This window comes from Daucus carota, chromosome 4 (assembly GCF_001625215.2).
Source record: "Daucus carota subsp. sativus chromosome 4, DH1 v3.0, whole genome shotgun sequence".
NCBI lineage: Eukaryota > Viridiplantae > Streptophyta > Magnoliopsida > Apiales > Apiaceae > Daucus > Daucus carota.
Window position 1 is genome coordinate 45710540 of NC_030384.2, and position 25370 is coordinate 45735909.

At 33.6% G+C, this 25370-nt stretch overlaps 4 protein-coding genes across 5 annotated transcripts; 1 reads left to right on the forward strand and 3 right to left on the reverse strand.

Annotated features, from left to right (window-relative positions):
• Window positions 1-624: 624 nt before the first annotated feature.
• LOC108215523 (mRNA-decapping enzyme-like protein) lies at window positions 625-7561 on the reverse strand. The gene is made up of 8 exons (XM_017388000.2): window positions 7150-7561; window positions 5768-5808; window positions 5479-5528; window positions 4203-4347; window positions 2817-2873; window positions 2435-2558; window positions 1199-1669; window positions 625-961 (listed from the first exon to the last, which is right to left on the reverse strand). Exons 1-8 carry the CDS (start codon window positions 7309-7311, stop codon window positions 905-907), a joined length of 1107 nt encoding a protein of 368 aa, XP_017243489.2. The 5' UTR covers window positions 7312-7561; the 3' UTR covers window positions 625-904.
• Window positions 7562-10934: 3373 nt separating this feature from the next.
• On the reverse strand, window positions 10935-12462 carry LOC108218148 (casparian strip membrane protein 2). The gene is made up of 3 exons (XM_017391066.2): window positions 11702-12462; window positions 11474-11597; window positions 10935-11400 (listed from the first exon to the last, which is right to left on the reverse strand). The coding sequence occupies exons 1-3, from the start codon at window positions 12286-12288 to the stop codon at window positions 11194-11196; spliced, it is 918 nt and encodes a 305-aa protein (XP_017246555.1). The 5' UTR covers window positions 12289-12462; the 3' UTR covers window positions 10935-11193.
• A 343-nt stretch (window positions 12463-12805) lies between these two features.
• LOC108216286 (uncharacterized) lies at window positions 12806-16961 on the forward strand. 2 transcript variants are annotated; one of them, XR_001806063.2, is made up of 7 exons: window positions 12815-13140; window positions 13418-13612; window positions 14535-14612; window positions 14759-14913; window positions 15387-15698; window positions 15809-16105; window positions 16665-16961. XR_001806063.2 is itself a non-coding variant. In XM_064091000.1 (6 exons), exons 1-4 carry the CDS (start codon window positions 12912-12914, stop codon window positions 15390-15392), a joined length of 468 nt encoding a protein of 155 aa, XP_063947070.1. In that variant the 5' UTR covers window positions 12806-12911; the 3' UTR covers window positions 15393-15698; window positions 15809-16105; window positions 16665-16961. The 2 variants fall into 2 exon arrangements, 1 of the variants encoding a protein (XP_063947070.1); XM_064091000.1 differs by lacking the exon at window positions 13418-13612 and having other exon boundaries at window positions 12806-13140.
• A 2282-nt stretch (window positions 16962-19243) lies between these two features.
• On the reverse strand, window positions 19244-23875 carry LOC108216491 (mitochondrial fission protein ELM1). Its single transcript, XM_017389262.2, has 11 exons — window positions 23606-23875; window positions 23277-23439; window positions 23122-23188; window positions 22644-22740; window positions 22195-22344; window positions 21936-22062; window positions 20877-20989; window positions 20739-20802; window positions 20548-20641; window positions 20322-20430; window positions 19244-19534 (listed from the first exon to the last, which is right to left on the reverse strand). The coding sequence occupies exons 1-11, from the start codon at window positions 23720-23722 to the stop codon at window positions 19286-19288; spliced, it is 1350 nt and encodes a 449-aa protein (XP_017244751.1). The 5' UTR covers window positions 23723-23875; the 3' UTR covers window positions 19244-19285.
• Window positions 23876-25370: the final 1495 nt, after the last annotated feature.

A 25370-nucleotide genomic window follows, 5' to 3' on the forward strand; every position in this document is an offset into this window, starting at 1 on the left:
ATTTGTTACATTTATTGGATAAGACTTGTGTAGCAAATATTTACATAACATTCAACGTGCGTTGATAAGTAAATAAAGGCATTCCAGACCCAATTATCATAACATGTGCGAATCCTGAAATTCTAAATGAAGTTCGTTGGCTGAAGACTTGGGGCTAAGGCTTCATGCTCAACGATTCAACGTGCATAAGTAAATAAAGGCATTCCAACCAAACTCTTAATTTATATGCTTAATTCATTTTATCTGTCCCTTCCTAATCAATTCAAAAGTTTTCTGCTCCATCACCATCAGTTCGTTACGAAGAAACAAAAATAAAAAAAGTTCGTAAATTTTGTGTAAGCATATTCAGTAAAAGATGAAATGGACGCTACTTTCGCAATACTGCCAAGAATGAATGGTAACGAGCAGTGACCCACTCTAAAACTATAATCCTTGTAAGAAAGGCCTTTGCGCTCAAATTTTTATGTGTTCCTGTCCACTTAATTTTAATAACCTGTCCACTTAATTTTAATAACCAGTATCCTGTTTTCCCATACATTTTACTCAGTTGCTGAGTACCTATATCAAGGGGAGAGGCGTCACATTTGGGAGAGAAAACAGAGACATAGGAGAGTCTTACTCACATAACTCAAACTACCAGTTTATGTAAGCTACTGTATATAAGATGATAATTCAATCATAAAAATTTGTAACAATTACTGACTCAAAAAAACTAACAGGCTGGGGGATGAGAAATCTCTAGAAATTGCTAGAAATATCAAACATAGCAGGATACCGTCCGTTATCTAGTAAAGAAACCAAAGTTGCAAAACTTCAACCGATAAAAGACTTATAAACAAAATGACCTTGCAAGCATTTTGTACTAGCATCTACAAATAAACGAACCCACTTGCCCTGAAAATAGTCATGATCGATGAACTTTCATCAGTGCTTGATAAAACATGTCAATGAATTGATTGTCCTGGCAAAACAGAACATCAAAAAGAGAAGTTAGAAGTTGAACAGTGACAAGCATGCAACACTATTTCTCAGCTACGGGTCTATATAGCTTTATTGAAAAAGATAAATAAAGGAGAAAAGCGGCAGTTGTTTATGATACCATCAGATTTTATAGACCTAATATATAACTAAATTAAACAGGGTGCAAGCACATATACCACTTCCCAAGAGAAAAGAGTAAAAAAAAGAACAGACATACCTGAACAAGCACTAAAAGCGCATCACGGACTTGATCTCTGCTTAATGGTCCATAATTTGCCACGGCTGCTGGATTAGGAGTTAAAGACATTGGTGGGGTAGGTGGTGGAAAAGGCTGGAGCATGGGAGCTCCATGTGATCGCTGTGTATTCAGGGGAGGCTGCAGGGTAGCAGTAGGCACAGACGAAGTTATAAGCGGGGTCATCAGTGCAGAAGAGGAGGAAGGGGGCGTAAAGAAAGAAGATGGTTTCAGAAGATTGGTAACACGGTTGCTACTGTTGACTGGATCAGGAGTATCATGAAGGGGCATCTGATAAGAAGATGAAGCTGCATGAGGGAGGGGCGGAGTTTGCACTACAGGTGCAGGTGCAGGAGTAGGAGCAACATTCGCAACACGAGAAGATAAAGGGACATTAGTAACTTGTCCCGAATTCATAACATTTGAAGCACCATGCCCTATATTCATAGCAGTCTGCAGAAACAAAGTTATTACCATAATTAAAACACATTAGATGTACTCAAGCCATGACAATGAACACAGAAAAAACTAAGAGTCATCAGACAATTAATGGTCTCAAACTAATTTGTAACAGCAAATAGCCAAATAGTAACAGAAGCCCCGTTAAATCCGACAGACTCCCCGGTGAATTTGTACAAGCTTACAGCTTACTAAACTTTAGATGAGAATTAAAGTGCGTGCAGCGATTACTGCATATACAACTCAAAGGGACAGAGGGAGTAGGACGATAATAATGAGATGCAGTAGTTTATTATCTGTAAGGACATAACTCAAAGAATGTAAAGATGAGAAATAACAAATGTGCAGACTCCGGAGTCTATACTATATCTTCAGTGCTGCCTCCATTTGCTTATTAACCAATAGAAAAGGCAAGATACAAAAATTAAAATTCTACCTTCGAATGCAGTTCAAATTAGTAACCACCGTTCTATGTGATAAGAGCAAAAGGTATTAAGTAATTAAGTTATCCCATCTGGGTTCAACAATCTCCGTCTATCTTCAGATGATACACATAGGCTGATGAAACTAATTTAAAATAATTGGATACATGGTTCAGGTTCAGGTTGATTATTCAATCTACTTATCATGCCTAAACTTAGCACACGGGACTAAAGAACCATGTATAAGTATTTCAATTCAAGCGAAAATTATATATAAAAGCCCTCGGATCTCCAAGGACACAAGCGAAGACTGAACACATGTAAGTAGAATACTTACGCTGAAGAAGTTCACAAAGGACGAATCATCGGGTATGTCCGTTGAAGGAGATTGAGTAAAAGATGGTTCTAGAGGCCCTTCAATCACAGCAGAGGTTGGCACTGCCTCTAGTTCCTCAAACTCGCTATAATTTAAGAGAAGGATGAATAATTAATTATTAAAAAAAAACTATATAGTCGAAATGATAAATTAAACCCTGAACTAAAAATCATTAATCATTTAGGCAAATACATTTATTATGTATGCTATATATTTTCGCATTAAATTATTGCAACTGCAAGCAACATAGGAATATTAACAAGAAATTTTTTTTAAAGAAAACACTCAAAACTTAGGCCACCAAGTGAATGCATCTCTATTGCATTATAGAAAAATTTGTTACCTTTTGTTTGATGATACTTTAGGCTTGGGAGGAACCTTGGCATATGCGTTTAGTATCCTAAAAATGGAAAAACAGATTAAGATATGAAAAGAATCCACCACATGCCTGATATACTAGGCATTCTATTCATATCTAGCCACAAAGAAAACAAAAATATCCATAGAAACAAATCTACAAATCTTGCTATATAGACGTGTTGCATGCCAATATGAGAAACGAAGCTTGTAATATGTTAGAATTCTCAGTTGGGAGTAGGGACTAAAGTGCACTCTAGAAACAGACATAAATTTCCTTTTAAGTATCTACTTCAAAATCTACAAAAACTGATCTTGCTATATCTAAACATATACAAGATATCTACATATGCTAAAAATTGGGTCGTGGGTGCACTCTTAAAACCTATACGGATAATTATTTAAGAATGGAATACTGATATTCCTTCACCCCAAATTCCTCCTACATGACAGTAAAAATATCCTCAACATTAAGTACAACCAACTATGTTTAGTTGGATTGAACTCATGTATTTTCAGCGTTTCAAGCTAGGAAGCACGGACTCGGATACGGTGACCAGGGACACGGGGATTCACCAATTATCAATGAATCATGGATAAAGGGACTCTGGCAAAAAAATAAAAAATAACAATATAGGATTCAGGAATCATATATGTCAAACATCATTCATAATATGATAAAAACTGACTTTAAATTAAGTGGTAATTAAACATAAGATTCATTCTGATGCATTTTCATTACTATAAGAATCCATCTGAGAGTTTGAGACAATACCCAGGCCTTTCTTGTTCCATGTTCGTTTGATTGGTATCAAGCATTTCTGAATATGAACCCTTTCTTTTTGTAGATGTGTAGTCCTTCAAAGCATTATTTGCAGATGAGAAAAAAGAACAAAAGGTCGAGATGAAAGAAAAGAGATGAGAGGCAGTAAAGAGAGGAGCGGCGTTGTGAAATTAGGTTAAAAGAAGGCCTTAGCAGGTTATTGGGCTTTTTTTTAAGTGGGCCAAGTCCATGGCCATGTCGCCCGGTATCGCGTGTCGAGAGACCACACAGTGACACATACTCAGCCTGAGTCACTGAGTCGGGCGAGTCGAACATGCATCCGGCACCCCATTTGAAGAGTCCGTGCTTCCTAGATTTTAACTTTAACGTAGAAAAAAGAACACCACAAAAACTAAATGGAGTCCTGAGTCCTGACTTTCATTTTTCGTTTGAAAAAGTTCTATTTCGGTTTTAATTTGATGGTTTTATTTGACGTCCTATTAGAAATAGTCAGACAGGTGTTGATGCCAGTTCTCCTCCAAACAAATAAAGAGACATGTATGAATGAGTAAATTCTTAAATTTGTAGACCAAGTGTAAAGCTGATTACCTTGTAAACAAATTAGCTACATCTTCACATTCACGTGAATTATAGAACCAGATACCATTCACTTCTTGGGAGGCATTACGATACAGAAGATATGGAACTTGTAGTTCAAACTCAAAATCTCCAAGAAGATTTTCTACGAGATTTTCTGTTAAAAATGAGAACAAATCTGAAGGTTAATACATCATTATGAATGCATGCATTACAATATTTTAAATTACCGACTGATACAGAAAAAAATACATATGCTGATAGGCACGTTTTCCTGTGCTTCTGTAAATAAGCATAATCTTCATTGACAAATCTCAACTTCTTGGTAAAAGTACTTGCTCCATCATTCTCAATGACATCTAATTATCTGTGATAAAAGGCTAATGATAGAGCCTCCAAGTTACATAAACACTTGACCACTGATGATTGGTAACATTGCTTTTCAAAAAACGATGTAAAATAACATTTTTAACTTTTACTCTCTAAAGTTACCCTTTATTAAATACTTTTAATTTGTAAGTTTTAATTTTCAATATCTCTATTGATCTGTTCTGATTTCCTCATTAATTATCGGGTAAACATCCTTTCCATAATACTACACTTGGTTGTGCAAAACACTTTTCTTGTTTTCACCCGCGGCAATAGATTATCTGCTTGAGAAATTCCCCAGATCCGTAAATAAAAGATCATATAAATGAAATGTGTCGTGAATTGGTACATTCAACTACAGAATTTAACTTTTAGTTAAATAGAACATGCCTATAAAAGAAGAGGAAGAGATAAATGCTTGTGAAAATAGGTTTTAAGACCAAGTATAGAGTACAACAAAGTGGTAACTAATATAGTTTAAAACATCAAAAGCCAAGAAAATGCAGATGGCAGGAGTATGATTGAAAGATCATGACACCATCATAAGCAACACAATAATTAAAAATCGATAGCAGAATTTTAAGTTGCTCTGTAATTTTCACTGATAAGAATGTTATTCTACTGTAATTTTGTCAATTTTTCAGCAAGGCACAAGCACAAAAGAAAATATACACAGCACTGTATAAGAGAATCCATTCTTCATACAACAATTTTGACAAAATTATTTTCGTATTAATTATATCTAGAAAATCTTACATGACAGAATTTGGGATTATCATTATTATAAGTTTCAACCAAATACATATTAACAAAACTGTATTTTAGAAACAATATCATGTATTTCAAGAATCTTTGGCAACAAAGTTCATATATTTGTCATTCAAGAAAATGTCAATACTCAATACACATAAAGACGTACCTGTATTGCGTCGGTTCATAACTATAAACTGGAATCGTGGTTGAGTGTTCCTACAATGAAAAGCCAAGACAGACACTCATTGCCCAAGCCAATTTAGCCACATAAAACCAAAACATAAGTAGAGGGCAACACAGAGATTCAATATTTAAAATTATGATTATACAACAAAATTCTCGTTACCCTTGTAACTACAATAAAAGCTACATTATTTTCCCCATTCAAATTTACAGATATGATAAAAACATCTTAAATTCAAGATATACTCGAATATATTAATACTATCAACTACCTCTTGACAACAAAAAGAGAACCTTCAACATCCTTGCGACTCTGAAATCAATACAAAAAACAAGTAAGAGCCTAATTTGAAGAAATTGTCCAAAATTAAGAACAGCTCTGAATTGAGCTAAAATACAGAGATGAAGGTCAAAGCAACACATGCGTATATACATCTTGTTAGTGTGGGTTTCTAATCACATATCAATTTCTAATTTTGCTTCTAACACTAAATATTAAAATCAAGAACAACCACACTGGTTGATTTGAGAGTTCAACTGTTATTTTCCCACAAGATACACTACATCTGAGAATTACAAGAGTTCCCATCTCATGTTTTTGAGTATATAAATGTCTGAAGACACATGTCTTATCTATAAAGGATGGAAAAATAAAAGTGCTTGTGAATTGTAGGCTTCTTCAAAAGCTCCGAAAACTGCGACAAGGATAAAAAGTACCTATTATTTTCCTTATAGTTGTGAACTACTTGTTATTCGGTCAACATTTTTCTTACTGATTAAATTTTTACATGATATAACTCCAGTTATCATTTTTTGGCAGGTCAGATCTTATTAAAGTAAGGACAAATATATGATATTTTACAATTTAACAAAAATGATAGGGACCACGGCTGAGAAGTGAAAGTTGAGGACGTAGATACTTCTAGTAAGAAATTTTATTAATTGACGATTCTCAAATGTCAAATCAGATATGCACAAATGATTTAAACCATCTAATATAAAGCGGAATGAACTCAACAATTACAAAATCCTGATCTAATAAAAATCTGTGCCATCTAGGGTCTTTAGGAGTATCTAACAAACCAAGAATCTTCGCATTTTATCATGTTACGTCAATCATCTATAGAGGGCCCCAACCCGATATATAATTAGCGAGCATCCGACATCAGATGTTCCCAATCTCCACTCAACCAACTTCCGTTCCTTTTGTCGATTCTTTAGTTCTGTTCTTTCAGCTGCATCAATTCTTTTCTTACTATTCAACTCATCCCACATAGCCCAATTACGATATAGAAGCGTGCACCGATCATATATAATAAATAAAACCCTAAAAAGCGAAAACCTAAATTCCTTATCGAAAATCTCCCTACAATTTCGCATCAAATTATGCAATCCCTTAATCCGATTACCTTCAAATTATACTATGTTGCCTATAGTGCTCGACACATAATCACTATCATCAGTTCATCAAATTCACAAATACATAAAATCATATAGAGTCCCAATTTTTCAAAAATCAATAACAATTTCACAGCACAATTCATATCAGATCAGACTATATCCAGCTAAAAATCCAAGCTTTATAATAAAGAATAGAAGAATTTAATGAACAAAAGCTTGTAATACAACAATAAACATGAAAAACAATCAATACCCATTGATTAAGATCAATATTGAAGCCATAAAAGGTGACATGAGCAGCAGTAATCAAGATCTCTTCAATATAAGGATCCATTCTTTGAAGCACGGTGAGATTGAGGACTTTCGTGCTCTGTTGGTCAAGATTGGGCATCAATTTTCCACTCTGATTCGACATTTTGGTGACCCGATTACCTGACCCGAGATCCGAATAGAAACCCTAGCTCTAGGTCAATTAGGGATCTTATTGAGTGATATATAGATAGTATGAGTTGGTACACGGGGAAAGAAATGACTTGAAATATACTTGTGTTTGTTCAGTGAATGAATAGATTATAGATACGCGGAATGTGTATGTATATATTGGAGCATGGGATGATGATTAGGAACACGATGTAATGACTAAGAGCATCTCCAATAAGCTCTTTAAACAAGCTCTTAAGTGAAAAAATAGAGAGCATTAACAAAATGGAAGCTCCAATAGACTCTTAGAGGCTCTTCAAAACCTTAAGAGTCTATTCTCTCTCCTCTCTTTTAAGAGTCTCTCACTCCCTCTTAAGTTATATTTTATTATAAAGTAATACAAGCACCCACTTTCTCTTTCCACTTTAGTAGTGTACTCCTATTCATTTAATAATAAAATATTGTTTAAGAGTGGATATAAAGAGTGTTGTTGGAGATGAATGTACATTAAATTGTTAAGAGTCAATATTTTATATTATATTTGAGGAATGACTTAAGAGACTATTGGAGATGCTCTAATGATGTCTGTAATTGAGGATTTTGTGTGGAAGGGGTGGCTTAATTTAATCTTAATTACTACTCCCTCTCTGTCCCATTTAATTCTTCTTTTTCATTGCTCGACACGCACTTCAATGCTCCTATAAAACATAGTTCTATAACTTATTTTTAAAATTTTCTTTTTCTGAATAAAAATATAACATACAAACTTTTATACAGAAAAGAAAAATCTTAAAAATAAGTTATAGAATTATATTTTACAGGAGAATTAAAGTTTGTGCCGCGTCCCCGTCCCCCAATGTATATAACTCAGAGAGTACGTTTTTCTACCATTTTTATAACAGGTACCTCTCCGGTTTGACAAGATATCCTCGTTTATTATCCGACCTAAATGTCTCAATGTAATTGTTTTTCACGACAAGAAAAGAGTAATTGTATCTAAAATTTTCTTATTTTTGGACATAAGATTTTGAGAGAATTATTTTCGAAAAGTTAAAGAAAAAAAATCACTTTTAAAATAGAGGAATAATAATTTGAAGAGTAACGATCATGAATATATTGAAAAATTTGTTTTGCTATATAATGAATTATCTTGTTTCAAAAGTTATGGGTAATAAATGAAAAATGATATATTTTATATAAGACCCGTAATTTTAAGAGAAGTGATCCGGATATTAAGTGATCAATTACTATTTTATTATCTAGTTGGAGTACGATGAAAATACAATGAAAACAAATTTATTTTTTTTGACAGAAATGCAATTGCTCGTATCGAGAATACGTCAATACTCCGAGAAGTTTCTTTCATTCAACAAGCTTATTATCTAACCGAAAGACAAGAAAATGTCTCCGGAAGTTTAGACAATAAAACTTAATGTCTGAAATAAAACGTCCCAAGCTCCAAATCCACGCTACTTCCACCTCATCCCTGAAATAATAAAATTCATTAATAACAAGAAAATTATAAATTTAACTATTACAATAAAATATAAAATAATTTATCAAAAGATGGTAAAGTCAATGAAAGATAAATAAAATAATTTGTGAAAAAAAGGTGATAAATAAAATAAGTACTAAAACAGAAAATATATATCTAACCAAAGGGAGACCCTTTGGCTAGATATATAACAAACTAAATAAATACTAAGAATATAATTAGTAATATAAGAATTAAAATATAAAACTTTAATTTTCAAAAATATATCTAAAATTTTAAAACTTAAATATAAAAAACGAACCAACAAAATGGCACCAAATTGCCGTATAGCAGGCCAATAATCTACGCCACCAATCATGGCCACCCATAAATGGTACAAATAAAAGCCATAATCAAGACTTGCAAGTAATTATACATCAGTTAACAAATTGCATAAAACTCTAATCAATGAGGATTAAAGCATTTAGAGCATATATTAATTAGCAATAACTCGAAAAACAAAATTCGAAAGTTAGTAACAATCAAGAAAAGTCAACTAGCCATTTAAAATAGCCAAAATTAAATTAACATTTACTACTAATAAAGTCAATTTAATAAAATAAAGGTGGCAAGAAACTTACTAATTTTACAAGAAAAAACCTATAATCATGCAAGAAATTATCAATAATATTCTATTTTCAAAATAACACCAAATGATATAATCATCTCATCACCGACATGGAAATAATCATAATCTCGTCATAGTCATTACAATAACGATATACACTCTAACTCCTACAAGCTCAAAACATAATTGCAAACGAACTTGCGACTCTGAATAATTGTTAAAAAACAACATATCTTACACATAATATACAAAATAAGTTTGACTAAAACTCACCAACTATCTCATCTTCTGGATAAATCAAAAGACAAAATTAAAACAAAAATACACCTCCAGAAATTGATTATCGTGCATAAAAACAAAAAAGTAAGAAAATCCGAGATCTTACGACAAAACTCTAAAACATACGAAATTATATACCCTAATAAAACAAATAATCACATAAACATGTTAAGAATTGGGTAGAGTACACCTTTATTTTGAAAATCCAAATTTTGAATATAGATGAGCCAATGATTTGAGGACCACCATTTAGTGATGAATCGTTGAGCCGCCTCCACATATAGCCGATTCTTACTCGTTCACAATATCTGCGATTTATATACAGATGTTTTGTATGGATAAGTTCTGATCACCCTCTACATGAAGTTCACCTTTTGACGCCACCAAGATCCGGGAGTTCGAAAAAATCAGGAACACAAGGGACGCCTTTCTGGTTGCACAACCCATTTGCTTAAAACCCCTTAAAACACAAAATCAAGATATGGGTTTTGCAAAACCAACAAAATCTTGGAACCCCTTTTAAGCCCGAAATCAAAAAAACCAACAATGAAAACAAATTTTGATAAGAAGGAATATAGGGTCACTCCGAATAAGCGAATATTAAGAGATCAATTATTATTATTTTAATATGGGATTAGAATATTATGAAAATATAACGATTATGGGAAATTTTTTTAGAAAATTTGTTTAAGAAACAAAAGTAACAGATTAACTTTTTTCATCAATCACATACTGATGAAAAATATTCCCGATAAATAATAATCTCGTTAATAAATATTAGCTTATTTATTATATTTTGGATTCCTAAATTATGAATTTAACAATATAATTGATGAAATTAAATAAAACTTTTGTTCACATAGTGAAATGATGCATGATTTAATTCATTTGTTATTTTGTTTTTAATTGTAATTTCATATGGGACGGCTATATATATTTAAATATGTATTTGGTTATATTTTAACAAAAATTGTTTAAAGGTATATCCTATCTTATCTTTTACGAAGGGTTGAATTTCACAAATTAATTATGTTGAAATATAATATATGAATTATTTTGAAAAAAATATAATATATGAATTGAAATAGTATAATATAGAAGAAAGTAATTTATAACTTAAAAAGAGATTTATCATCCAAGTAAAAAAACAAACCCGTTTACCGCAGATTTTTAAATAACAATAGTTAATGTCTGATTTTGGTTATGATATTACAAGTGAAAGTATGCGCAGTGCATGAGTCATACAAAAAGTATATCTCTAAAAAGAAATTACCTGAAATTTCGAAGAAAGAATATCGAATTATAATATCTGGAAAACATGTTGCAAACAAAGCAAATATACAATCGACTAAAAATCTCTTCGTTCTCCTCGACAACAGAAACAAAATGAGATTAAAGCAATAATTCGAGTCCCCAGAAACACCAACAAATGCAATTGAATCTTTGTAAAAGTGTAATCATAAAAACAAGCTAAATCAACACAAAAGCTGGTGTTGTCAAAGAGCGAAACCAGAAAACACAATCATGAAGACGAGGAAAAGCGCAGCAATGAAGGATGCCACCACAGCTCCACTAACACGCTGGCAGAAATCATTGAACTGCTGACAGATGGGGAGCCAGTTCGCGTTCGAATTGCCGTTGTGAGCCAAGTAAACTATTGCTGTTGCTGCTGCCGCTGCTGCAATAGTCAGCGTAACCATCACCTGTTGTTTCATTCGATCAGTTAATCAGTAGAGTAATTTTACAAAGAGACAATAATGTGGTGCATGTTCTTACTGTGTCGCATATTATCAGAAGGAGCCTTGGTCTGGCTGCGTGTGGACGCATGATACAGACGATGGAGAAGGGCACGGACAGGGCCAGGTAGACGCTAACTACTGCGTTACCAATTACAAAAAACCTGCAAGAAATGTAGATTCACAATGTATAACAAGATAGAAAAAAACAGACTGTATTACTAACTCCGGTAAGTGTTTTTGAGATGTTTAGTATATTTAGGCTTACGTGAAGGCAGGGAGATCATCATAGCTGGCCTGGAACTGAAGGAACTGAGTGAAGAACGGAAGAGTCTGATCAGTGGTTCCCATAGTGATTGTTGCGGATAAAGCAGATATGAGGGCACCTAGCCTGAGGACCAGATCAAATATGGCAATACCTCTCTTGTTTCCCGGCTTTTCTGCCTTACTTGGGCTTCTGCTGCTAGGGGCTGCGAATACTGAAGCTGCCATGTGAGGAGATTTACCTTTCTTTGCTCTTGTTAAGAATGGAGGTACCAAGAGAGGTGCCTTTCCTTTCTCTTCTCTGCTTGATAGTTCAATGTCGATTGCAGTAGATTCCCTTGCAACTGGGATTGCTGCACCAGGCACTTTCCCATTTCGTTCTCTTCTGCTGGTTGAATCCCTAATATCTTCCACATTCCTGGTTGAATCACTAGCAGCTCTCTCGTTCTTCTCTTCGCTGCTTAAATTGAAAATGTCTGCTGTTGTACTTTGATTATCTTTCTCCATGTTATACAGTTGTGTGTGTGTGTGTGTGTGTGTGTCTGAGAAAGGGTTTGCAGTTTTTCTTCGTTGAAACTTGTGAGTTAACATGCTTCAAGGTGGAATCTTAAATACCAGAGCTCAAGGAGAGTTGGTTAATGATCAGAGGAACTTCCTAACTTAGAATAACAAGTGGAGTTGTTGCCATAAAAAAAAATCCTTCAAGAGAAAGTCATCAAAAAGACCTTCAAGAGAAAGTCTAAGAATTTATAATGGGGCAGATACTAGCATTTGGTTGGCCAGATTAACTTCCACTAACAAAGATTTATTATGCTAATATACCTGTTCATATATATATTTAAGGCGTGAGACTTGAACTAACAAGTCAACGACGATTATTCCCTCTAATCCACTACATAGGAAAATAAAATCGTGCCACTTAAGGTTTTCTGTTTATTAAGTTTTCATGATTTTGAGACGATGAACAAAGCAATTAGATAATCTACTTTCTATATATTAAAAGGGGACTAGGGGCAAAAAGAGCAAGAAAAATACTCGTGAAATGACAAATATACCCTTTGTTTTACACACAATTTCAACAATGCCCTCGGTCCTTTATTTTCTTTTTGTCTCTGACAGTTTCTCCCTTGGCTCTTCGTTTTCTTCTTATCTCTGTATATACTGTACGGCTGCCTTTTTGATTTATCTCACATATTCTGCCTCGCCTGCGATTTATGTTTTGTGGTGGCTTGCCTCTACTCTCTCGGTTTTTTTTCCCACCTGATTTAGGTTTTAGGGTAAATGGATGCAGTTTTGGTGTGTATATCAACTGGGATTATGCGGCACACCTTCATAAGGGATGGTTCCCCCAAAAAACGTGGCAGGCCGGAGCTGTGTCTGATACAAGAGGTTGCAGAGGAGCGCAGGGCGGTGAAGCGAGAAATGCTGCTCGTCGGGACCCAGGTATGATTTCTCAGATATTGACTCGTTACCTCCGTGTTAATGGAGATGAACCAACATCAAATTCTTAGATGGGAGTTCTATTGTCGTCAGACAAAAGTTAACATCACCCATGCAATTGGTCTTGTTATTTTATATTGGAATTCATTGTGAACTGAAGTTAATATTCTGTATGAAATCGGTGAATTTAGAGAGCATTATAATTACAATATCTCTGATGATGTATGCATCGATTCTACAATTAGCTGAATACTCCTATTACTTCGCTTTTGGACTGCAGATAAAATAATCAATCTTATCAAGCTACAAATCTACAATTGGCCTGTGACTGAAAGTTTCAGATATGAAATCAGTTGGAACCCTGCCATTTGAGAATCTCCCGGTTGGCACTCAACCAAGAATGTCGGGTCCATAAGGCACAAAATTTTTTCTCGCAATTGTAGGAATCTGGTTGTTGTTTCCAGCATCAACAGATGTAACTTCCGGAACTCTGGCTTCAGTAGTTCTATTCATTAGCATTATAACCAATTCAGCTAATATCATTAGTGCCCACTTTCTATGTATGAATACCATTTTCTTCTTAAGGATGAACCACAAAAATATGAATGCAAACTGACTGTGCACATAAGACACTTAAGTTTGATAAAAATCAATTTGTTAGTACATAATAATAATTGTGCCGATGAGGCTTCTTTTTTATCTTATTATATCCGCTCAATTTACAACTCTAAGTTATGTTTTACTAGGACTTTTACATTGATGCTTCTGCTCATGACAAGTATGTATTTAATGATGCAATATGAATCTCCAAAGAATATACGACGATTTTGGTCCTTTAATCCAACATTAAGCACCAAGTATATCAGTGTATATGCATGACTCTCACCTCAGTTTGTATGTGAACTAATTTAGAGAAAAATCTTTATATTACTTTTGAGATGTATTTGTAGTCTCTGAAAATAAAAGGATTTGTATCATTCAAGAGTATGTTAGCAGATTCCAGACCAGAATCTATTATGTTAATTGTATATACACACAGGCTCTAGCTTGCACGGTTCCAACCAATATGTATTATGTTAATTGCATATTAATATATATAAAAACAAGCCCGTGCCTTGCACAGGATTTGTAGAGGAAATAGTCAACAAGAGCATCAATTGTGTCTCCTACTTAAACTTCACATCGCCAGTTACCTTTCTACTTTATCAAGAATATGCAAGTGCCACAAATTTTTATGTGTATTGGTGGTGCTGAAAAGTGAAAAGTAGTTCTTTTGTCTAGAATATGGAAATGTGTCTCTACTCTTTCAGTTTTCTGGTCATTGTTTTGTTACATAGAACATATTGGTCTCCCATTCTGATGATTAGCTGAAATAATTTTTTTGAAATATCTTTCAGGTCCTTCTTGGGGATGTTGGTGCTGGAAAATCAAGTCTGGTTTTGCCTTTTGTCAAAGGGCAATTTGTCGAATTTTAGGTGAATGCTAATAGCTTTGTCTACATGCATAGATTGTTATATAGTTATATTTATAATAATAAGCAAAATAATGCAGTCTTAAATGTCCCTTTTTTGTTTTACTTCTTATCTTGATGATTAAATGATCATCCCGGAATCCACAATAGGTGCTGCCTTCTTCTCACAAACAGTGGCTGTAAATGACGCAACTGTAAAATTTGAAATTTGGGACACTGCTGGTCAAGAGAGATATCATAGCTTAGCCCCAATGTACTATAGAGGAGCTGCAGCTGCTATAATAGTATATGATATAACAAACCAAGTAAGTTTTTGGAATACTATGTTTTTTTCCCTCTTATTTGATTATTGCGGATACAGAAGGTGCAGTTCAAATTAGAAGTATATAAGACAACTAAGATTTTATATACCACACATGTTGAATCTTCACCTTTGCTGGTGTAATGATTTCTGTTACAGATTTATCATTTCCTAAATAGGGTATAGTTACTTTTGTTTATGGAATTGAGCTATCTGTTAGAATTCATATTATGGGTTCACCATTGTGAAAATAAGTTGGGGTTCTCCAGTTTTACTTCATTAATGTCATGGTAAATTATGTGTGTGCCTTTGAGAATTAATATCCCTTGCTACAATCTTTTGAGAGTAGCAACTAATTGATGATGCTTTTGTGTTTTGGTAGTTGAAAATAGTTTTCTTTGCTATGTTATTCTGCGTTGTTATTTTGCTTAACAACCTTTCAAGATCTTTTACCCGAATTCTTTGTCTGTATTATAGGTATAATTCACCTGGTGCATTGATCTTCGCATACTTGGTGTCATAACTGGATCAGAATTGTGATGCCAAATTTTTTGCCTGCAATTTCTTGAACTAGAAACAAAACATCTTTTAAGTGGTAACATCATCCAATGTGTAATATAAGTATAACTTTGATACACATTTTAGTTATGGGATGCAGAGACTGGTAAAGAAGTTAGCTGATACACTGAGCACGGTAACAGGGCTTGGTCTGTAGAATTTTCACAAGTTTCTACGAAATTAGCTAGCAGGGGTGATGATCGCTGTGTGAAACTCTGGGATACCAATCAGGTATGCTCTCTGTCTTTTTTCATCTAATATTTTGTTTTGAAATATTAACACTTGGAGATTTATATATTAATAACATGTAATAAATCCATTTGGTTTGTTTCTTTTTTCAGAACAGCAGTGTAATGACAATCGGGATTATTGCACCTGTCTGCTGCGTTCAGTTCCATTCGAAATCCAGAATTTGCTTGCCTTTGGTGGTGCAAACTACAATACATACTGCATGCATCTTCAAAATCCTGAATAAACATGGTGTATGTTAGGCGGCCATGCCAGTGCTGTTAGCTATAAAAAAAAAAATTATATTCATAAAGCGTCATTCTGCATCTACTGGCAGTAAACTAAAAATTTTGGACCTCAACAAGCGCGGAAGTTGCATTTCAACCCTTGCTGGACATACTAATGAAAAGGTTTGGATTCCTGCTTCTAATCTCTTCCTTATTAAATAAAAGCAAGGGTCATATTGCTTCTTTTTTCGTCAACTGTTTTTAATTAACTTGCATTGTGTCTACATCAGAGCTTTACATCATGTGTGGCTCAGAGACAAAATAGGTTGTGTAATATCTTCAAATAGTTTTCGCTGATATACAACTTTAGTTTTGCCAACTCCATTGTAATTTCCCGCTTGTGTATGAGAAGAAAATTACTTAAATGTAGATATCTATCACTTTGATCTCTGTACTGCGATGTGTTGATTGGCCGTGTAAGTGAAAAGCCAACTTGTATTGTTTTGTCCCTTTTGTTAGATTGATCATTGATGGTAGAGAATGTATAGACAAAATTTGAGATAGGTTGGTTTTATAATTATGGCCCCTGTCTGGTATCTAATCAACCAAAAATAGCTTAATTTGGTGAGGAATTATACTTTTGATAATAACATTTGCATGATTACAGTACTCTTCAGCATCTATCTGTAAGAGCTGAATGTCAGGAAATGAGCACGAGTTTAATCCTATTTGTTTTCTACAGGTGTTTGCATATCATAGATCCTTTTCAATGCCGATCACTTCTCACAAGTTCAGCTTGGCTGATGATGATGACGGACGTTTTGTTTCAGCTGTTTGTTCGCAAAAGCAATCTGAGATGCTGGTTGCTGCTAATTCCGTTGGATCCATAAAACTATTGCATATGGTTTGAATGCCTGTTCTGTTAGTGTAGTTGATTACAGAATTGCAGCAGTGTTGTTTCTTGTCATGACAAAATAGAATCGGTGTTTTTTTGTATTCTGCTAAATAAAGGAGAGTGCTATCAAATTTTTGTGTTAAATATGATGGCATCTTCAAATGTGACCTGAAGTTGCAACTTAGTTCTCACAAGAGTTGTATGCTGACCTTTCCCTCGAGCAGACCTCAAATGTGAATACTACTAATACAAGCAGAGATCATCATGATTCTTTTTTATTTGATTTGGGTGTGGATGGTGTCCAAATGGAATCTACTTGAGCTTGGGTATTTGGATTTGATTGTATAAATACTGATTGTCGGATCTCATTTTATGTAAAGATAAGTAATAACATACCATGTTGAGAAAAGTTGAAACATATGGAATTAGTGAGTACTTTAGACAACTTGGCCTGATTTTGGTAATTAAATTTGTCACTTGGAATTATTATTGTTAGAAGAATAATTTTAATGTGAAAATATTTACTACATCCAACAATTATTTTACATTAGATTCTAATTATAATACTCTATTCGTTTCGGTTTACCCCTCTACATAATTATCTTGTCATAAGATAAGATGCATATACAATAAAATTAGATAACTTAATTTTATTTTAAGAATAAAAGTGAGACTTTAAACTTTCATTAAGGATAAAAAACATTTAAAGATCGAATTATGTGAGATTAAGTAATTTATTTAGGGTTTTTTTCATCACGTATATTATGGTTTTATGCAGACTCGAAACCAGGAGGCCTGTTGCATGCATTTGAAAGTATTGGGAAGTAAATATCATACTAAACGGATTAGTGATTATAGTCATTTACATTTCATGGCCAGCCCTTTCATATTCATGAGAACACGTATAAGAGCACATACATTAAGAAGGATATCACCTCATCTCTGATCTTAATTTAATGTTAGTTTTTGGTTGGGGAATGGAATGAAATGAGTAAAAATACTTGAAACTAATTTATAGCACAAAATTTTTATGATGAGATTTGAGAAGAAATGTAGGATAGGAGAGAATAGAGCATTTCATCTCAAATTGAAAGTGTGATATTTAGCACATGAGGCAAGGAATGGAATGGAGGAAGGAATGAAATTTCTTAACCATTGTCCATAATATAGTTCATTTTTCATTCCATTCCTTCCGGAATCATTCACCCCAACCAAACACAACATAAGTCCTTAACCTTGAACCATTCCACTGCCAGTTAAATGTCGAAGCGGTTTCTACATCATTCACAAATATTACATAAAAAGATCCATTACCAAAATAAAATTTGTGTAAAATCATTTTTGAATATTATATATATATATATAACATGAAAATATTTGTAAATTCACACATACACACATTATATATATATATATATATATATATATATATATAAAGTGAATTTTATATATTGGGACCCTATTGCTCTTCATTAAGGACCGTCCCTGTCCTCGAGTATAGTCATAATGACGGAACCAGAAAAAAAATTTGGAAGTGAGAATTTTTTTTATGCCAACGATACATTCGGACAATCTTAGATTTTATTGACAATTCATGAATTTGTATGTACAAAATCCAAATTTACATGATATTTTTATATATATAATGAATAGACCATCAAGATTTGTTAGTTTGTGGGGAACGAAATAAACTCTATTGAATAAATACAAATTTTTTGAGAGATTTTTAAGAGCACAAAATGATTATATAATCAATTTTTATACTCAAAATGAAATCAATTCAAACTCTTACGGAAGATTCTAGAGGGGAACCAGGGCCAACCCGCCCTCATTGATACCGTCCTGATTGTATATATCTTATGCCTACCTACATTCTGCGTTAAGAAGGACATCGACCGATCCAAGAATTCATTCACAACAGTGCTTTATTTGTATATATAAAAGAATTATATGATCAGTACTTTGCATGTAATAATATATTGACATACTCGGAAAAAAAATTATAGAGTGTGCTAAAATTTATAGGAAAATTAAGTAAAATATTTTACATTATAATGTAAATAAAATGATAGAGGAATTTGGGATTATGTTAAAATAAATACTCTTTATCATACACGATTGTTTAATTTGAAAAAAATATGTTTCATGTCATTTAGAATTAAAATAATATTTTAATAATTACAAATAATCATGTGATTTTATGGTTAAAAATGAATGAAATTTTTACAATATCTAATCAAACTAAATATATTTCATTTTCCTTAAAATGATATGAAATATTACAAACATATAAGATACATTTAAAATATTATAAATTTATGTATTTCCAATCATAAAATTATACTAATATATTTGTTTGTATAAAAAAATTATTTCCATATATATACAGGCCCGTGCCTTGCACGGGCTTCCACGCTAGTTACCAGTTATGTTACATCCCTCTAAGAAAGTGATAACAACATTAACTACTAAGTGCACAAGTATAGATGCTCAAAATTTGTAGAGTAAATTAATTTCCAATAGATCAATTCAACAACTAGAATTTCTACACAAAACTCAGTAGAAGCATCTGGAAGAATGGTACAATTGCCAGAGAAATACAACATTTCATGCGCTACTATGACTAATTTCCATCCACGTGTTGCAAGTGCCTTGATCACCTGAACTGCTGCATCTGCAGTGTCACTTAAAGGAACATAGCTCCAACTTTCGGAAACCTGGACAATCACTAAATATCAGCATACAGTAAACATATGTTTCAATGGTGCTGTTGGATGTTGAATGTTTTTTTTTTATTTTGATAAGATTGGATGTTGGATGTTGGAAACTGACAATAGAGGCACATTTCTGGGATCCTTTTCTGTTTAGTTAAAGCAACTTTTAGTACTTTGTCAACTATCTTCTTTCACCTGGTTACTTCAAAGAAGGGGCTTTTGATTTTAAATTCCTCCACAAGTACTTCCTACCATTTGAAAAATACTTCACTACCCCTACTCCATGATTCAACAACCATCTAACATGAAAATGAAATGCTCTGATTTGTCAAGTTCATTTACATGTGTGTGTTTGTGTGTGTTCATCGCGTATGATTCAATACTTTGAGTATTTGTAGAATATCAAATGAATGATGAATCAATTCATTTTAATCATGTCAGCTTTTAAAGTCAACTCATATTTGCAACAGTGACAACAGGCATTGTGACAAACATTAGTATAGACACTAATACCTCCGCCAGTACGAGATCCTGATTAATATTAATATTTTTATTTTTTTTGCTAAATGATTAACATTAATATATTTATGCACTTAAAAATATGTTTCCTTTCTATCCATGAAGCAGATATAATAACATAATAAGTAAGCATACTCTAACCTGCAATGATGACAAAATGGAGTTGCATAATATATGATACAAGAGTAGCTTTAACTTCTATGAAAATAACATGGTGAAATTAGTATGGTGTTAATTGTATGTTACAACAATTGGGGATCAGATGACATACATTTTCTTTGCCAGTGAAAGGTCGAAGCACTCCTCGCTCAAACAGGGATTTCTGGAAATCAGCAAACTTCCATGTACATCTCTCTGAACCAATTACATACACAGGCTTCCTGCAGAATAATAAAAACAGTAAAATAGATATCCTTAGTTGCAAAGGATAAAAGAGAAACATGGATATCATATTAACTAGTATGAGACTGACAATCATTAAGTTGTAGTAGACATACCCTGTGCTACAAGCCTCACTTAACATACTGACTGAATCAGCAGTGATGACAAACGCATCTGCCCAAGCTAGATTCCCCATGTGTGGATTCGGGTCTAAACATAATTGTGTTATATAAACATATATACATTAGTCTGTACACTTTCAGTATGATAACATGAACAAGGACTTCATTTATGATAACAATCATACCACTGCCATCCCAGATGTGAACCTTAGGATTATCATGAAATGCTCGCAGTATAATATCAGATATCTGTCAGAAACATCTCTCATCAATTAAAAATCTGTAAAATAATAGATCCATGAAAGTGCAGTGAGCATCTGTACCTTGGCTGGAGTTCTTCTAGAGAAAGATATCCTCACACTTCCACAACTCGGAAGGATATTTGCTAGTGAGGCTGTCAACTGCTTGGCAAGGTCTGTGCCATATTGACAATGACCTGCCAAAAATGTTCATAACACTCAATCTACAACATGAATGTACAAGGTAGCGGGGCATCACATTAAAAAGGTACTTGAGCATCATATAAATTGAACAAGGGATATTCCCTATGGCGCCACTATACAATTGGTTTTTGTCAATGTTACCATCACATTTTTTGCTTCTATTTGTGGTAACTCTGTACATTCGGTTTTCCACATATAATGCTCTCATGTTAAGTAAAAGTGTAAAACTTAATAGAATTGTTTTAAGATTGTAAAACAAATTTTACATTTTAAATCTTTCTGAAAAAATACATGAAGTAGACCTTTGAATCATGTAAACGGAGTTAAAATGAGTAAGATATATTCAAACTTTATAACCGAACCTTGATCATTTATATCTCACTCATCTTGACTCAGGTTTACATGATTCAAAAGTCTAAATCATGTGGCTTTTTTGCAAAGATTTCAAATATAGAATTTGTTTTGCAGTCTGAAATCAAATCGATTACATTTTACTTAAAATAAGAGTATTATATGTAATAAAACCAAATGTACAAATTTATTACAGATTGAAGCAAAAATGTGATGATATCATTGGAAAAAGTCAATCGTACAGTGGTACCATCGAGAATATCTCATAAAAAAAAACTCAAGGAGGGGGAAGAGGGATGGCAGAAGGCTTGAGTATTAACCTTTTAGGTCCAACCTAGACCCTAATCACCAGAATTGGGGACAAAAACATTTATTTCACGAATATTAATAGGAAACATAACATGACCAACAAAACAAAAAAAAACATCTAACTGTATTCCCTCGAAGAGCATGCTGGCAATGGATAATATCCGAATATGAAAAAGACAATAAGTATGCCACAAAGTAGCCTGTTCTAGCTAGGTAACAAAATGTGCAAGCAGCTTAATTTCAGTTTAAGAGAGTAAATGTGAGCGGTAGCAGACTTACTTGTAGGTCCTCCAATGTTAACCACAAGTAAGGGTTTCAGCAGTGGTGCCAGTTTATCATGCCAAGCAGAAGCTGCATTTTGCAAAGCAGTTGAATCAGCTTGATGTAGAGCTCCAACAGTGAGGATCTAGAATTTAAAATAGGTGAGCTATACTCTACTTTCTTCAACAAAGAATCAAAAATATCACAACTGCTGGGCCATACTTGTAGCAGGAAAGGGGAGTAGAAAAAAAAACAGTGAAAAAAAAAAGAATCTCACCACATTCTTCCCAGGATGCTCCCGCGGAGTTATCCACCTACGAAGAAACCATGGAACTTGCTCTTGTGCTTGGGGAGTCAATGGATAGTAATCATGGCGTGGAGTAATAACCAAATCAAACCTTTTGAGATTTGATCTTGGATGTTGTATCTGCGACAATAATGAAGGAAAAAAATTACAAAATTTAATTGCTAGGTACTATAAAAGAGAATGGAACACTTGAAAAGTGGTTGCACGATTAATCAACTGAGCAGAACATAATGGAATCGCAAGTTAACAGATGCATGCATCATCATCATCATAATCATAATAATATAATATTATTATTATTATTATTATTATTATTATTAAGGATTAAAATTTAAAGCACTTCAAATGGAAGAAACCACTCTGATCCTGTTTTGCTGATAAGTAAAGATGAAAAAGAAAAACACAGTCAACCCTCAAACCTGAACAACAAAAACATGTTCTGGAGCTAACCGTTTAATGGAACTTGAAACAGGTATCGTATCCCGGCCAGATGCAACCACCAATAATGGTCCATACCTAAAAACAAAAGGTTAAAAAAGTCTAAAATCTGAAGAGATGAAGAGATGATATTATCAGATAAATAAGGAATGCTTCAATGCAGAACTAATTATGTTATCCATGACTGATGGACTTGACTACAAATAATAATAGATGCAAATTTAATAAAATCAAAACATAAGAACACAACAAAAAAGCACAATTTGTACAACTATCAATGAATGAAGCAGCGCTGATATTTTCTATCTAGCACATCAGACAGCAATTTAGAAACATAGACTTAAAAGGAAAGTCGGATACTGTTTGAAGAGGGAAAGGTCTGCAGCTCTGTCTACTTAAACTAATTCTCAGTTTTTCATACTGTTTAAATGCAAATTCAAACAAGATACAAAACCATACTTCTCACGTGTTTCACGAGCTGAAATTGCAATCTGCTTTGCATCAGCTTCTAAAAAAGAGGAGGAGCCTGCACAACAGATTCAATGTAAGCTTTAGTATTTGCTATTTCACTTCCTTGTAAAGTTTCCTATATACGCCTAAATCCTCAGAATGACCTGCATTGTCAGCCGATGGTAACACCCGGCTATTCCCTATGGCACCAAGCCGATATAATTCATGTCCACTTGTTTGCCTTAAAAAGCGATCAATTTTCCTATGGAGAGGAACAGAAAGCCAGTGAAGTCTTTCATTAATTCCTCCCCTCGGCCTCGTAACACGCTGCATATAACAAACGTATAATCAAAAAGCACATCAAATTTATATGTTACACAATTTAGTCATATAATTTTTGCAGCAAAAGAAAATAACAGCAGGTACACTATTTTAAAATCAGAGCGAATTATAAATGAAAAGAGAGTGGAAATAAAATAGAGAAGTGACTTACATAAAAAGAATGAGGATGAGAAAAACCTAGAGCTCTGATTAAACCAATGCATTGATTTTCGGCTCCAGCGACGCCGTTTCCGATGACAATCACTCGGCTGATGATGTTCCTCCGCATTACAGCCTGGCCGGCTTCACTGTCACCGCCGCTAATAAACTTGGGATCTGAGTTCTGACCCGAACAGGAATCTGGGGTTTTGGGTTGGGGACTATTTGTTTCTTTGGGCTTTTGAAGAGAAACATAAACTAGTGACTGGGCTTGATCAGTGAGGATATTTTTAATTTTTTATACCTATTTTTTTTTTTAATGAGGAGATTTTTTAATTGCAAATATAGTTCTGAAAATCGTTAAATTAATCATTAATTGATGATTTTTGACCGATTAATTATTATAAGAATATTTTATGAATTTGACTTTTTAAATTTGATTGATCGTGTCATATTTTCTAAAATTAAGATAATAAATTTAATAAATTAAATATTATCATACTATTTTTAATTAATGACCTAATTACTTTTGATTATTCCAAGAAATGTTAAATTATGATTTTTTTAATTATTTCAGATTTCCGTTTTTTTACCTGCCTAGAAACAAGTATATTTTATTGTATTTCGAATTGGATAACTGGAACATAGAGTCCCCGACTGTAAGCTTTGTCAATCGTGGTATTTAATTAAGTTAAACACTCTGATCGATCAAAAAACGTAGCACAAATGAACACCATCAAGTTTAAACTATAAGAAAAGGTTCAATGTTAATATTTCTTACCATATCACTAGTTGAGATTATCTTTATCCAAAACTCACTAAACTTTATCCTCGCTTTGTTAACAAGTACTCTACTTAAGAAATATATTTCAACAGTTAAATGCACCACAGTTGTGGAAGAGAATATAAATGTACTTCATAAACTAAAATGCACAACTGCGACTTACTGCAACTTGTATACATTGGTTCTCATAGTTTGCCCTTTGCGAAAACAAATATATATAGATATAAGTAAATATAGAACACAAGTTAGAGACCCAGATAGATATACCTGAATGGCTGAATCATGTACAACTGCGGGACCAGCTCATGTTTTTCATGTTTACCATAACTTTCCCTGATTATTATTTTAAAATCTCAGGGCCAGGATCAATGGTTTGGACAGCTACTAACCAGTCTGAACTAACTATATAGTTGATGCTAATCAAGTGCCAACTACCAAGACTAAAAGCATTTCTCCCAAATGTGACTACTAAGGTAGCTACACATTTGCATCATCCCCCCAAGCTACATCTGATTAAGTTACTTAAACTGACTATGCTGCTGGTCATGACTCATCATCACCGTGGAAGAGATCTCTTCTAAGGCCTACAAAATGGTCCAAAATTCACATTTTAAGGTCAAGCTCGCTCTAAGATATAAGTTCTCGGTCTTCACTGTGATTTCTTTCACTACCAGTTAATACTGTCACCGAAAGCCAGATCAAACATTCAGGCAATAAAAACGCATGAGAACAGTCAACAGAGATGCTATCAGCTATGAATACAACGCAGCGAAATAGACGTGCCTCCACAATCTATAAGTCTTTCAGTTCCAAAATAGATATAATTTCTGTGTAATTCATAACTTGGGTCTCTCCAGGCAAGTTCAGCATAAAATACTATAAAAGGAAGCAACTTTGACTCCACTTAGCAGATCATTACACTTACAAAACCACCACAATGGACTTATCACAAATACATAACGTGTCAATTACAATGTACCATGCTTCATCCCTA